General features: G+C 45.9%; 1 protein-coding gene across 2 annotated transcripts in view; it reads right to left on the bottom strand.

Moving 5' to 3' along the window:
- Positions 1-825: 825 nt before the first annotated feature.
- Positions 826-14,087, bottom strand: part of gli1 (GLI family zinc finger 1) — a 61,282-nt gene continuing 48,020 nt past the window's right edge. Inside the window, exons 3-13 of one of the 2 annotated variants that reach the window (XM_069186555.1) lie at positions 13,517-13,662; positions 12,707-12,808; positions 11,771-11,966; positions 11,107-11,269; positions 10,487-10,594; positions 9,958-10,098; positions 9,270-9,419; positions 8,842-9,006; positions 8,261-8,503; positions 6,281-6,563; positions 826-6,078 (exon numbers count right to left, since the gene is read on the bottom strand). In XM_069186555.1, the coding sequence (XP_069042656.1) occupies positions 3,485-6,078; positions 6,281-6,563; positions 8,261-8,503; positions 8,842-9,006; positions 9,270-9,419; positions 9,958-10,098; positions 10,487-10,594; positions 11,107-11,269; positions 11,771-11,966; positions 12,707-12,808; positions 13,517-13,662 (4,291 nt within the window). In that variant the 3' untranslated portion in view covers positions 826-3,484. Of the gene's footprint in view, positions 6,079-6,280; positions 6,564-8,260; positions 8,504-8,841; positions 9,007-9,269; positions 9,420-9,957; positions 10,099-10,486; positions 10,595-11,106; positions 11,270-11,770; positions 11,967-12,706; positions 12,809-13,516; positions 13,726-14,087 lie in introns of both variants that reach the window. The other variant, XM_015344111.2, reaches the window with a different exon arrangement.

Genomic DNA, 14,087 nt, shown 5'->3' on the forward strand with positions numbered 1-14,087 from the left:
GCGCCCCCCTCCTCTGCTGCCAACACTCACACAGTGGCACACACAGTCTAATGCTCCTGGGCAGCAGTCAAGCTGTTTCCCATTGAGTTACTTCACAGATGGGGAGCTCCAGGCTCCATTGTAATCACACCCTACATGAGTGGCGACAGCTTTCCTTCACGTACCAATTCAAAACATTCCCCCAAATCAGAGAACCCAGCTCTAGCACTATTAACCCTTCACTTGACATGATCAGCTACATCTCTTTGGAATATATCTCTGAGTGAATGGAATTTATAACGCAAGTTCAGGAGGGGCAACAACAGCCAAGTTCAATCAGCCTTCATGTGTAATCAACCCTGACGTCATTTCCCCTCTTAGACATTATACACACTAGACACGATCCCCTTCTCTCCCTCACATCCCACCTCCTTGGTCACCCCTCGCTCTGCATGGGGGTCCCAGTCTCCTCGTCCTGGGGCCAAGAGGTCAAGAGCGGGTTAGGACAAATCATAGAAACCTAAACTCTCAATAAACCTTTTAATATGCCTGATTCTTGGCTGTGGTCACTCCTAGTGAAATGTATTTTGGTGTTCAGCAAAGCCAAAAGGTGCCAAACTGTGAGAGACGGTTTTGAAATTGCTCTGTCCTGCAGTCAGGGGAGTGTATTCCACTCTCACCTCACGTGTCTTGTCTTCCACCTCCAAGATTGTTTTCCAGGACCATTTAATCAAACACGGCATCTCCTAGAGCTTTCTAAAACACATACATTTCTCTTAATTGCTTAATTGCCAAATCGAATGTACTACATACACAAACCATTTAATCATTGCATGGTTTGTTCAACACATGTTGAACATCTATTTATTTAAAAACCAATAAAATACAGTATAATACATATGTATAAAAACATTTTTTTTAAAGTTCACAAAAATATATCACTTGAGTACCTGTATGGGTGCAATAAATGCTGATATTATTAAATTCTTTTGCCAGCAAAGGGTTTTGTGAAAACTGAAAGATTACAAGCTATAGAAATGCTAATATTGCAAAATTACAAGATATTGAAAAAGTGACCTTCTACTACACGAAAGCCATTACATTCTATGTTACATCTTTACCCCCAAAACATCAGGCAGTTAGGGTTGGATTTTTTAAAAATAAATCTACATACTTTTCATGCATTGTTTTAATCTGCTTTTAATGTTGATCAAAGTCATCTTTGGTTCCCCAAATACAGAATTTAGCATTGCTAAAAAAACATCAAGGGTTAGCAAAGGGAAAGAAGACAACCTAGTTTACTTTAAAATAAACTGTAACCTGCATAGGTTAAATAAAATAATAGCATGGCCACTATATATATACACACTGTATGTAAGACATGGTACACTATGTTTTGCTGTGCGGGAATTGTAACCCACTTAAAGGTACAGAGGAAGCCGTTTTCAGCAATGGCTACATGACTTTCAAATCTGAATGATTCATTTTTGTAGCCTGTTCTGTTACTGTAATTCAAATATCAATTATGAGACGGAGTTAACTAATCGGGCGTGTTTCGATCACTTTAGCAACATCGTTCCAAACTCAAGAAAAGCTGGTTCTAAAGATGCAGCTCATCCTTTTAGACCTACTCTTAAATGCTATACTGCAATGCCACACATAGGACAGCACACAAAGTATGGTGCCTATTCGTTCTGTATTTTTTGGTCTACAATGTATATAATTATACATAGTTTCATTACTAAAATTTTGATCCCCTGTGACTGTTCAGTGGCACGGTGTTAGGAAAGGTGGAAAGCAAGCCATCTTGTTACTGATCATATCAAACTGATCTTAGAGAAAAGAATTGAAAGATAACTGTGAGAAAGAGTCAAGGACTCCATTCTGAACTGGAATGAAAGTTGGATTCTGATTACAATAGCTATGCACCTAAAATTAGAGTCAGATATGTGTAATTTACACTTGAGATACTCAAAAGTAGCTTTTCAGCAAAGTCCCCCTTTTGCTTTTTTATGACATATTTAACATAATACATTTTGAGAATACTGCTCAGGTTTTGTTTTAGTGTTCTGTAGCTTTTCTAAGTTGGCAGGCGGTGTTGTATTTGGGGTGTGCTGCAGAAGCGTGTGTTCATAGTATGTATAAAGGCCTCCGTTAGGAATGTGATTCCCTGCGTTGAATGTGGTGTGAAGTTAGAGTTTTAAAAGAAATTTAAAAACATTTGCTATGAAGTCACTGAAAGCAAAGAAAGCTTGGCAATTGTAATATGTCAGGATAAAAAGCACACCAAGCCGAAGTGAGTTCCTGTTAAGCCTTCCCATTGTCTGGGCTTAAAAGTAAAACCCATTCCAGCTTACGGTTACTGTGCACATATAAAACATGGGCAATACATGATTACGTAAAACCATGAAAATCAGCCAGAAATGATGGTGAGGGGATCACAATGATCATTGCGTGCACAGAGCACACTCCAGGCCAGTGCTGTGTATCCATACAAACCAGGCGTACATTCTGCAGGGGCACTGCAATCAATGTCCATGTTTAATTCAAAATCCAAATGCTTGTACTTGTCAAAGGCATATCATAAAGTTTCAGATAGGTAGCATATGTCAATTCTGTGACAAACTTGATCTTCAGATTCGCAATCACATCTTCTCTTTTGTACCCAAAGTTGCCTGACTTTCTATCGCCCACACCTGTCTATCATAGTGGCACAGAAGTATTGCAGTGCCCAAGCAAGGCGAAGGCACTTACTGTCACGTCTAATGGCACTGAATCATTCAGTCAGACACGCAGTCCAAATTTTTTGTTTTGTTTTTTTGCCTTCAAATTTCCAGTCTGCATTTTCAAAACTAACAAATAGCCTCTCTGCCTGTACCTTTAAAGTGTCATGCTCATTGTGCTGAATTGAACAAGAGCTGAAGAGGGAAGCGGTCTGGATCAAAGGAGCTTATAAATAAGGGCCTGACTATAGATACGGTTTAGATTTAATTCTGAATACTCCATTTGAACATGGGCATCTCTCTGTGTGTCGTCCTGTATTCAGGAATTTTAGTTGCAATTTTTAAAGTCTGTTAAGGCTTTGCTGGGAACCCCTTTAATGCAGCAGTCTACTGTAAGCAGTGTAAGGCACTGCAGGCAGGCTGCAGGAGAAGGCACATGAGGCACTGTTTGGAAAATTCCAGCACTTCCTCAAATCTTTTAGGTATTTTTAAATACACATTAGTTGTACTCATCATTTTCTGCAATGGTAGGATCTTCATATAAGCAGTATGCATGTGTTATTTTAATTCAATGAAATGTAAACACCACCTGTCACTGTCTCCCTCTAAGTTTGGACCCTAAGATAAAAAAAAGTAAAAATCTCCTTGAAGCCACATTGAAGGTAATGTGAGGCTGTCCAACAGGCACCTTTGGTTTGGCTAGTAGTTCATAAGATAGTCTCTCTGTGGCTTAAGTCGTTGTGTGCGTGTAAGTTTTTAAGGCTTTACACAGCCTGCCATTTCTATGACAGCGTGTTGAGATACTTGTTCTCTCCAGCGAGAGATGTCAGGATGGAAGTCATGTCCCCCACAGCCATGTTGGACAGGCCAGACTGCAGGGTGAGGGAGTTTCGTGGCGTAGTAAGGCGTGAGGACGTCTGAGACGAGCCCTGCACAGGGTGCGGACTAAAGGAGCCGGGCAGCATTGAAGAGGAGGATTCCTGGTCATCGATGATTGCAGCAAAGTCTATCTGCGCATTCTCTAGGTCCAGATTGTCCAGAGTGTTTGACATTTGTACAGATTCAGAATACGCCAAAGAGGCTGACTTGTTCTGGTCCAATTGGCCCATGTGCTGTTGGTTCATGCAGATCCCTTGCTGTGACTCTTGCCTGTCAAGCTGCTTGCCCACATCTGGATGCATCTGGATCTGCCCAGAGTAAAACATGGCAGGAGTACTGTTATTAACGTTACCGCTAGAAGGAGGGCCAGGATTTATTTCTGGATGAGGTTGGACTGGTGGTAAGCGGATATTCCTCCTGGGGCTGGAAGTAGCCTCATGCCCTGGGCTGAGATGAGGTGGGCTACCCAAGTACCCCTGCTGGTGAGTTAGGCTGTTTTGTCGACTCATTGGTTTGCGCACTTGTGGTGGCCTGGGCACCACATCCTGCCCATAGCACTGGCTGTTTGGGCTTAGGAGGTCTTTGGAGTGCCCTGAGCTTCCTCCCCCATTGTGTGATGAGGGACTCAGAAGATTTTGGTTTTGGTAGCCCATGTAAGCACTCCCGTTATATGGCTGTTGCTGCTGGGGGCTATGCTGCATCAACTGCACAGGACCATCCAGCTCCATTTTATCTGCCATAGGCGCCTGAGGAGGAGGGAGGGGCACGCCCATTTCACCCCTGTCGTGCTGCTGCTCCCACATAAGCGCCTGCTGGGACTGCACATAATTCCGCACCATCATCTCCTTCACATGCATCATGGGAGTCTGAGACCGCCTCCCATCACGCAAGGGAGATCCACCCACCATCCCTGCATTGTTGAAGGAGCCTCGCTGCTGATTGTCCATCTGCCCCTGGAACTCACAACTTGGGGCTCCAGATCTCATCATCATCTGGCCTGGCTGCCGGTAGTTGTGTGGGGGTGGCATGTGCTGCTGCTGCTTCATGTTCCGGCAGGGGTTGGAAGATTGGTGGGAGTGGTGGAACTGCTCCTCAGGTTTTATGGCCTGCTGATGCGGTAGCTTCTGATTGTTGTTATTGAACATGGCCTGCTGGTTGCGGTTGTTATCTGGACCAACAAGACTGGGGTGGCTCCGTGTCGGCTGTTGCACCACAGTACCTTGTTCTGGATACTGCCTGCTGCCTGACGCCATGCTTGACTGCATCCCATGTTGGTTGGGGTGCTGGTCCATGCTGGCTGGGTTGGGTTCACACCACTGTGTGGGTATGCTCTCATTTTCATTAGTTTGTCCAAGGTTTTGGTACTGAAGATTAGAATGGCTCAGCTGGCAGGTGGTCATCCCATACCCTGTCTGCTGTATCATAGTGCCAGCCATTCCTCCCTGATGCATGGCCTCCACTTGCCCAACCTGTAAACTGCCCATTTCTCTGTGCTGATTGTGAAACAGCCCTTGACCTTGCATGTCTACTGCTTGGTAGCCTTGCTCACTGCAGTTCAGGTTCTCGTGACCAGGAGACAGCTGGTTTGAACCCTGGTGGTAATCGAGGTACCCCATGCTGTCAGTTGGATTCATCATCACGTTGGGATTCCTTGGCTGGTTACTGGTAGAGGAAGGTTCAATAGATGCTATTGCTTCCAGCATGACGTTCTCACTGATCCTGGGTGGGCGAGGGGAATACATATGCCTGAGGAAGCTGGCTTCTGACCCTCCAAAATGCTGGAGGGTGGTAGTGGTGGCATTTCGTCGTCCCATCATGGGCATGTTGACATTGTTCAGGCTGTTGAAGCGTTGGACTTTAGGCACAGACTGCTGATCGGTGCCAGACCTTACTGGGTCGCTGGCCCTTCTCATCCCGTTGCCAGGTGCCTGGTGTGGATGGATGATGCCTGTGCCATAGCTGCTGTAATCGTTGCTGCTGTTCCTACGGTTGATTCCCTGCTGTAGGAATGGGGGCACAGGCTGGCCGTGGTATTCACTCATGACGCCCATCCTAGAGTTGGTCCCATGGGGCTCCATATTGGGCAGAGGCGTGGGTGGGGGCCCACCTGTGGCCGCAGCATATTTTGCCTTGAGGCTGTACTGCTGTGCTGGGGTAAGGTTGGGGAGGCCTGGCAAACCACCACCTCCTCCCCTGCACACGGCCGCTTTACGACTGGTCTCGGGAGAGAGGGGGTCTTCTGTGTCCTTGCCCGTTAAGTTTTGTGGGTACCCTCCCATCTGCGACACTTCACTGGAGCGGCGGCTGGAGAGGTAGGGTGAGACCATGGAGGAGCGCCGGCTGACCGTGTAGGCAGAGCTGACGCTGCTAGTGCCACTGCTGCGACGCTCATTCAGCTGCCCGGAAGCTCCTACGTCGTTACTGGACAGCTCCATCACTCTCCGGTTTGACAACATTGGTGACGGGCCACACATGGACAGCATCTCTCCTGTGGTACCTGAAAAACAAAGTATAAAGAAAAGATGATAGGGAAACAGATCTGTTAAACTCACAGGGTAAAGAAGAGGAGGATTTGAAGGCAATATTTATGGACAGAATACAGATATTCAGTGATCAGCCAAACAAATACAGTGGTGTTAATTTTTCAGCAGTTTTGGGGGGCAATCTGATGTGTTCTGGAATGAGTGCAAACCGCTTACTGGGGAGTGCTGGAAGTTTGGCGTTACGGCTGGGGGGCGTCGGTCGGCGAATGTGCTTCAGCTTGTCAATTTTCAGGTTCTCGAGCCGTTTCAAGGCCTGGGCGGACATGCCCGCTGTGCCCACTCCTTCCCCTGCCACACCCTCCTCGAGGGCAGTGAGGTCTTCCAGACTGCCGCCGGCATTGGCATTCATCTCCACTCCGCTGTCATTGTTGTTGGCACTCCCCAGAGGGGATCTCTCACTACTGCATGATGACTGGCCTCCAGGGCTGGGCTGAGACTTCTGAACCGTGTGGACAAAGAGAGAAGCAGCTCCTCTTAGGAATGAAAACAATTTCCTGGCTCAATACACATTTGTACTTGATTAAAGCACTTGTTTTATTAGATCTTTTGGCTGCTTTTGATGAAGTTGAATGTATGATTCTGTAAAATCACGTGTTCTCATGTTGGCCTTACCGGTAAACTTTTCAAATGGTTTATTTGTAAATGAGTGACTTTACATCTGAGTTGGATACTGCATGGAGTTCCTCAGGTTTCCATCCTCTGTCACTATTTTTTTTTATTTTTAACTTTTTATTTAGCAATGAAATGATTTACAAACAGAATGCGTCCAGAACAGCAAAATAAATGTTTCCCTTCATCTTTCATTTTTGTTACATTATGTATGTACAGATAAAATAAACTATTTACATTATGCCATAAATTTTTATTGAAGTACTCAAATTCATGTGTCGCTCCCACTACAGATGGCAATAACCACGCACAGTTACTGTTTGCTAAAAAATGCTTAAAAGAAAAATAGCTATAAATTGTTTGAAATTATATTCAATTACCACTTAGTTTTAATTAATCACTAGGAAGTTGTTATGGACCTGCTGTGACCCAATCAAAGTTTCATAGACCCAATGTTTGATAGAAAGCTCTATCATCTACCAAAATAATCTGGTGTTACACTGTACTCTGATCTCTCTTTAGTTTCACTAAATGTCTTCTGTTGTTAAAACAACATTTTGCAATCTCAAACATACTGCTAGATTATAAACTGTTCTTGACATTCGGATGGTAGATACATGTGCTTGTTACTTTACTGCTCGATTTAAAAAAGCATTTTCTGGTATCCCCTTTACTAAAATCAGAAACTCCACCTTGTTCAAAAAGCCAATGTGAGACTTCATTCTCACACTAGGCACTCTCAACATGCTACATCAAATCTAGGACTAGGATCTTTTCTCGGAGCAATTCTTTAAAATGACTATGTTAATGCACAGAGCTCTTCATCATCGCGGTCTATTATATCTTCAGGACCAATATATTTGACTTGTACTGGTAAGCTCTCCAAAATCTGCATTTTTGGACCAATATATTTGACTTGCTTTTGAAAACAAAACACATGAAAACACGAAGGCCTTTGCAATTACACTTTTCGTTTATAGAATTCTATTCCAATAGATTTTGAGCAAAGGACGTTTAGTTCTTTTTAATCAAAATTGAACTCATTTATAGATGACATTTTTAATCAATGTTGACTTTGTTGTGTGTACATGATGATTGCTTGGTTTTGATTTTTGTGCAGTGCCAAGGGGAAGCTTTAGTATGAAGAGAGATGTATAAAACTAAATTTGACTTGACTTGAGCTCTAGCCCTGTGTGTTTTTGCAGTGTCCTGTGGAATCACTGTAGAGATACTAGTATAATACCATACACTCAATTAGCCTGCATCTGCCCAAAGGGACCATTTTCAGTCTTATCTGCTCTAAACACACACAGTGCTATTGACCAGGGCTACTCAATCTATGGCTCCTCCAGTCCAATACATCCCACGCTTTTTGCTTCATCCAGAATCGTAATTGTTACATTGTCAGTCAATAGGATCAATATAACAATGAAGGTACTCGATGGAGCAAAAGTATGCAATGCTTATATGGTTAAAAAGCACATCTATGGGTTCGTAGTTTTCTGTCTAAGATTTTACGTCACTCACTAGCAAGATGTCTGGCACGAGCAACTTGCAGTCCTCCCGGCGGCCCTCCTCCTTCTCCAGGTGTAGCTCCTGGCCCTGTCCAGAAGCGGGCAGACTGGCTCCTGGAGGGCGGGGCCCCGTATCCCCGCGGTGCTTCTTGGTGATGTGCGCCTCGGGGCCATGGACGGTTTTCACATGCTTGCGGAGCGAGCTGGGGTCTGTGTAGCGCTTGGTGCAGCCGGGGATCTTGCACACGTAGGGTTTCTACACAGGCAAAGGAACTTCTAAAACCATGGAAGCTACTAGGTGCCTGTGCCCCTGTATTTTTGCTTAGACATGCGGTAGTATGTCTTAAACTTTGATGCTTGAGCTTAATATAATTTGCCACCCTTAGCTGGCAAATGCATTATAGTTGGCAGGTGGTATTTAAGTAACAATTCTTTTGAAGCATGTTTTCTTTCCCAAGAGCCTTCTTTCAAGGCATTTATCACATAAGCGTTACTGAAATATAACCTCTAGACTTGTCCTGTGGGGTCTTTAATATAAGAGCTGAGAGCGTGCTCTTCAAAGGAAGAGAGTCCTTGCAATGAAAAGACACAAACCTCGTTGGAGTGGGTTCTGTTCTGGTGCTTGGCCCGGTCTGAGGCGTTGGAGAAGGCCTTGTTGCAGCCCTCGTGTTCGCACACGTACGGCTTCTCTCCGGTGTGAGAGCGCAGGTGAGTCTTGAGGTTCTCCAGGCGAGAGTACGCCTTGTTGCAGCCTTCGAACTGCAACAACACAGGGACACAGATGCTCTTTTACAGCCCTCAGAAGCCAAAGAGATTAATCTAGGTTTTACAGTTTAATGAACAACTAGTCTTGTTACTGTCGTTAACCAACTTTCCAACGTCTCTCAATTCATTAATTCATTTTTCCTTCTTTATATCTTTCTTTCCGTCTTACCTAATTACCTAAAGTCCTCCTAAAGCTCCACAGTTAGCTCAGTGGTGTTTTTAGCCTGGCTGTACCTGTCCCTAATGCTCTTACTCACAGTGCATTTGTGAGGTTTCTCTCCAGTGTGCCGCCTCATGTGAACAACCAGCATGTACTGGGCCTTGAATGGGCGCTGCTCTCGTGAACAGTCCTGCCAGTGGCACACAAACTCCTTCTTCTCCCCATGGATGTGCTCATTGTTGATGTGCTGTGGACAAAATGCACAGTCTAAAAGCAGAGCTTGCCAAATTTACAACCTCGGGGACCCATAATCCTGCAGATATTCTACATCTCCTTAAACTCTGGATAATTATAAATTGTTCTGTACACCTGTGCAACTGAGGTTTAATCAGTTTATCCCTACTCCACAGCCTTGAGCTTTTCTTCACTGTCATAAAGGGAGTTAGGAAAACTACAGATGTGTAAGACAGGAAAATCACTTAAGATTTGCACACAGGCTAACTTGTGCTACTTTTGTCTTTTAAAGTTAAAAGAAATTCTCTATATGCAACTGACATCTGTGTCTAGACCCTTTAGCTTTCCATCGCAATCAATGCTCAGACATTTTTGTAGAGTAGAAATTGTTTTGTTCGCTTACTCATTCTCTGGCCTGTACCACAGTGGCACTAATCCTGGTCTCTGAATTTAAAGGCCTGCTAGACTAGTTGTTGCACTAAATAGCTGCTAGTGTTGTCTTAGCACAGGGTAGGTGTGACAATGTAGAGAGGCCACCCCATCCTCCTCACATGGACAAGCTGTTCCTGGGTGTCAAACTCCTTGCTGCAGGCCTCCCAGTGGCAGTTCGTCTCGTACACAGCCTCTGGCTCCGGTTTCCCGTCTTCTTTCTCCAGGTCTTCCCGACCATCCAGCATTCCCATCAGCGGGTCCTGCGTGGCACAGGAGAAACACGTCAGCTCCAAGCATATACTGTACACACGGGGCAGTCCGGAATGCCACATCTGGAGCTCACACACACACACAAGGCAGGGGGCGGTGGGGTGGCTCTGTGGCTAAGGATCTGCGCCTGTGGCTGGAAGGTTGCCGGTTCAAATCCTGCGGCCGGCAGAGGAATCCTACTCCGTTGGGCCCCTGAGCAAGGCCCTTAACCCCAGCTGCTCCAGGGGCACAGTATAAATGGCTGACCCTGTGCTCTGACCCCAGGCTTCTCTCTCCTCGTCTGTGTGCCTGTGTGACTCATGGAGAGCAAGCTGGGGTATGCGAAAAGATAAATTCCTAATACAAGAAACTGTATATGGCCAATAAAGTGATGTGTACCTGTGTCCCAGTGGAGGAGGGGCTGGGCACGTCCCCCTCTGATCTCTCCTCCAGGCCCTTCACACTCAGGCTGTCCAGCGAGCCTCCCATCACTGGCTCTGTTTTCATCTGAAACCATACAGCACAGTCCAGTTCCCACCATGCCTTCACCAAACACAAGACATGTTACACTGACCTCCACTTGTCTCATTTCATTTGTCCTGCACTGTCTAATATTAAATCAATTTCTGTCCCGTAGTATTTTAAGTACTTAAATAAATATGAAACACTTAATTGAATAATTGAAATGTAGTTTCACAGGAAGTGGCACACAAGTATTTATCTCAAGACAAAACACAAAAGGCATAGAACAATCTCTGTACTTTTGAATCCCAAAATCCACTCCAGAACTTCCAGTGCTTTACATTGTATTTTTAAAAATAGCATTGTATAAGCAGCTGTCTCCCTAATGTATAATTTCAAATTCTCACATGTAAAATTCAGAGATAAAAGAGAGACCAGCGGAAGAAGAGCGCTTTTTTTATGGTGGAGCGGTGCTGTCGAAAACAAGGGAAAACGTGTGCTGGCCGTTCATTTCCCCTCATCGTGGCCACATGGCCGGCAGGGCCTGGGCTACTCACGTGGCAGTGCTTCGGGGGGCAGTGGAGCCGGGGGTTGTGTGACAGCAGGCGTGGAGGGGGCTGGGGTCCGTGGGGGGGGTGGCTGAGGGGAGGACCAGGGCTGAACATTGAGCCCGGAGGCTTGGCTTGGTGGTTAATCGAGCAGGAGTATCCCAGAGATGGGCTGGAGGAGGGAGAAAGAAGAGGGACTGGTCAGTCCGCTTAACAGTGAAACAGCACAATGGCGGAAACTAAAACACTTCCTAACTTCCAGTTTTGTATCGCCCTGGGGGTGCAGAACAGACCCACAAGATAACCAACAACTGGAGGTCAAGAACCACTGTGTGTGAGAAACCTTCCCTGGAGCTTTGAGTACTGTGTCAGTAGAGTAATTATATCAGCACTTCTATTTTCTGATACCCGCTCGCCTAGCGATGTCTCACACTGTCTATACATCTCAACAGTGATGACCTCCTGTGCCCAGCCGGGGGGAGTGAGGAAACGCAGACGGGCTCCTCCAACCCGCATACCCACTGAGCCATGTGTCCTTTCATCGAGGCCACAGAAAAGTGTGGGAGAGGTGGGCTTTTTCTGTAGCGCACATCTCACCTGCCCGCTCGGGCGCTCGTGTCTGTGCTGTGCTAACGCTTCTCTTGTGTGCGTGTTTCTGGGAGGCAGTTCTGACCTCATGGCACCCACAGACAGGTGCCCGTAGGAGCCGTTGGCAGACCCGCAGCGGGCGTTGATGTAGGCCACCAGTGAGTTGGGCGAGGTGCGAATCATGGTCTGCAGGTCCACGCTGGCGTCGGAGAGGGGAGAGATGGACAGGGCACGCTTCTTACTGAGCTTCAGCATGGAGCGGGGAGTGGAGAACCGAGATCCTGGGAGAAAGGCAAAGAGGGGGTGGAGAGGAGCTTTGAGAGTACAACTGACAGGATGCACTTGTTACACAGTAGTGTGGTTTGTTTCAGGCTCCCTCTGCCCATTGAGTAAAGAAGTGCCTCTTGTTCCAACACTGAGAACTAGAGGTCGTTCTCGTACACAATGGGCTGTCGGTGTCCGGAACTAGCTGTCTTATCTACCCTTTGTTGTTGAAGCTTATACACTTGCTTCCTTCAAGGAGCTTGAAGTCTGCTTGAGATCCATGGATCAATCAGCTACTAGCCACCAAACAAACTAGATCAAATGGACTCTTCTGTCTGCACCCTGCCTTACAATCTAATGGTCTCAGTGTGGACACAGTAAGAGGTTGAGGAATCTGAGAGGATGAATGAGAAGAGAAGGAAGATAGAGAATAGAGAAACATAGCAAAAGGTTGCTGAAAGGCAGTGTTATATCCACAGTATGCATTTGTAAATATAGAGTGAATGAGAGTATTTACAGTATATAAAAAAGAGGAAAACTGCCAGCAAACTGCCCACTATAATGAATCTGAACCAAATCGCCCTTATTTGCGATTTATTATTTAAGGGAAATCTGTCCAGTGATGGATAACAGTGGCACAGAAAAACACCTCTTCACTATCTTTGTAGAGACGGAAAACCTTGTGAACTGTGGGGATAGAAGTTCTGTAGGTGCCACCACTTCGTCCTGAACAATTGTACATTGTGCTGCCCCTTACCATCTCCCGAGCCAATGTGTTCGCTGTCGGCTGGGTTCACCCCGAAGCTGTGGTGGGTGGCCATCAGGTTATTCTGGTTGCAGTAGGGGCCTCCGGTACCTCCTGGGGAAAAGCAGAGACACTCTGCATGAAGCAACCCCAGCGCATCGTTACACCTCAGACTTGGAGATTCAGTAGACAAGATCAAGACTGGAGAAAGACGTGGCAACTGAAATTATATCATACTTTTTGGGGGGTGCCAGTGCTCACAAGAAAAAGGACTGTAACAGGCATGTGGTTCCATAACTTTGTTAAGAGAATCGTTGTGGATTCTCCTGGTAATGAGCCATAATGAGATGAGTAGGTGTCATGTTCCAAGAGCGGTTGTTTTACTACAGCCAAGATATGACAAAAAATGATAAATCATCCATCCATTCCAACCACCTTCCATTTCAGGGTCATGGGGAAGCTGCAGTCTATCCCAGCAAGCGGCAGGTTCAGGCGGGACGCCTGTCCATCACAGGGTAGACATAGGCACGCACAGTCTTTGGACTGTGAGAGGAATTTAGGCACCTGGAGGAAATCCACGTGAACACAGGGAGAAACTCCACACAGACAGACCCCAGGAATTAGACCCAGGGCCCCTGCGTTGTGAAGCAGCAATGCTAACCATGCCTCGCATGACAACTCATTTCAGATGTTAAACCTAACTCAATTCTAATATTTCCGACTGCTGAACTGTCACCATGTTGTCCTATTTTTAGCAAGGTGCAGTATGAAGGGGGAGCTGGGAACTCTCTTGTTGCCAAAGACTAGTTGAACATCACTCACCCTCAGCAGGAGGCAGGCCACGGGGTCCCATCATGCCCAGTGAGGGGTGAACATGGGGCGACCGCAGATAAGGGTCCATGCAGGAACCTGGAGTCATGGCAGGGGGCATGGGGTTGAACATGGGTCTGCTGGCTGCAGGCTGGCTGCTGTGGGGCGGAGGGTGGACCAGAGATACATCAGAGTACACAGGGCTGCCAGATGGAGCCAGACTGGAGAAACACACACAGTACAAGACAAGTTGGCACATTAGCACCAGGTTAAAGTGTAATGGCACTCTATTTTAAATGCTGCATTTCAGTGGAGATGACAGTTAAAATATTCTGTGATTGATACAATTAATTTGGATTCTTGTGGCAACACCCTGCTTTTAAACTGATATTTTCAGCTAGAATTTCTAGGCAAACCAGCAACTCAAAACTACTTTTATATGTTAGTACAACTGCTAAACACCCATTGCAACTTGACCAATTACTATCATAAGCCGCTTTGGATAAAAGCATCTGCCAAATGAATAAATGTAAAGTTAAATGCTCTGCAATGCAAATTCATCGTCTTTGCGATGGCTTATTTT

The sequence above is a fragment of the Lepisosteus oculatus genome, chromosome 1 (assembly GCF_040954835.1).
Source record: "Lepisosteus oculatus isolate fLepOcu1 chromosome 1, fLepOcu1.hap2, whole genome shotgun sequence".
In the NCBI taxonomy this organism is placed as follows: Eukaryota; Metazoa; Chordata; class Actinopteri; order Semionotiformes; family Lepisosteidae; genus Lepisosteus; species Lepisosteus oculatus.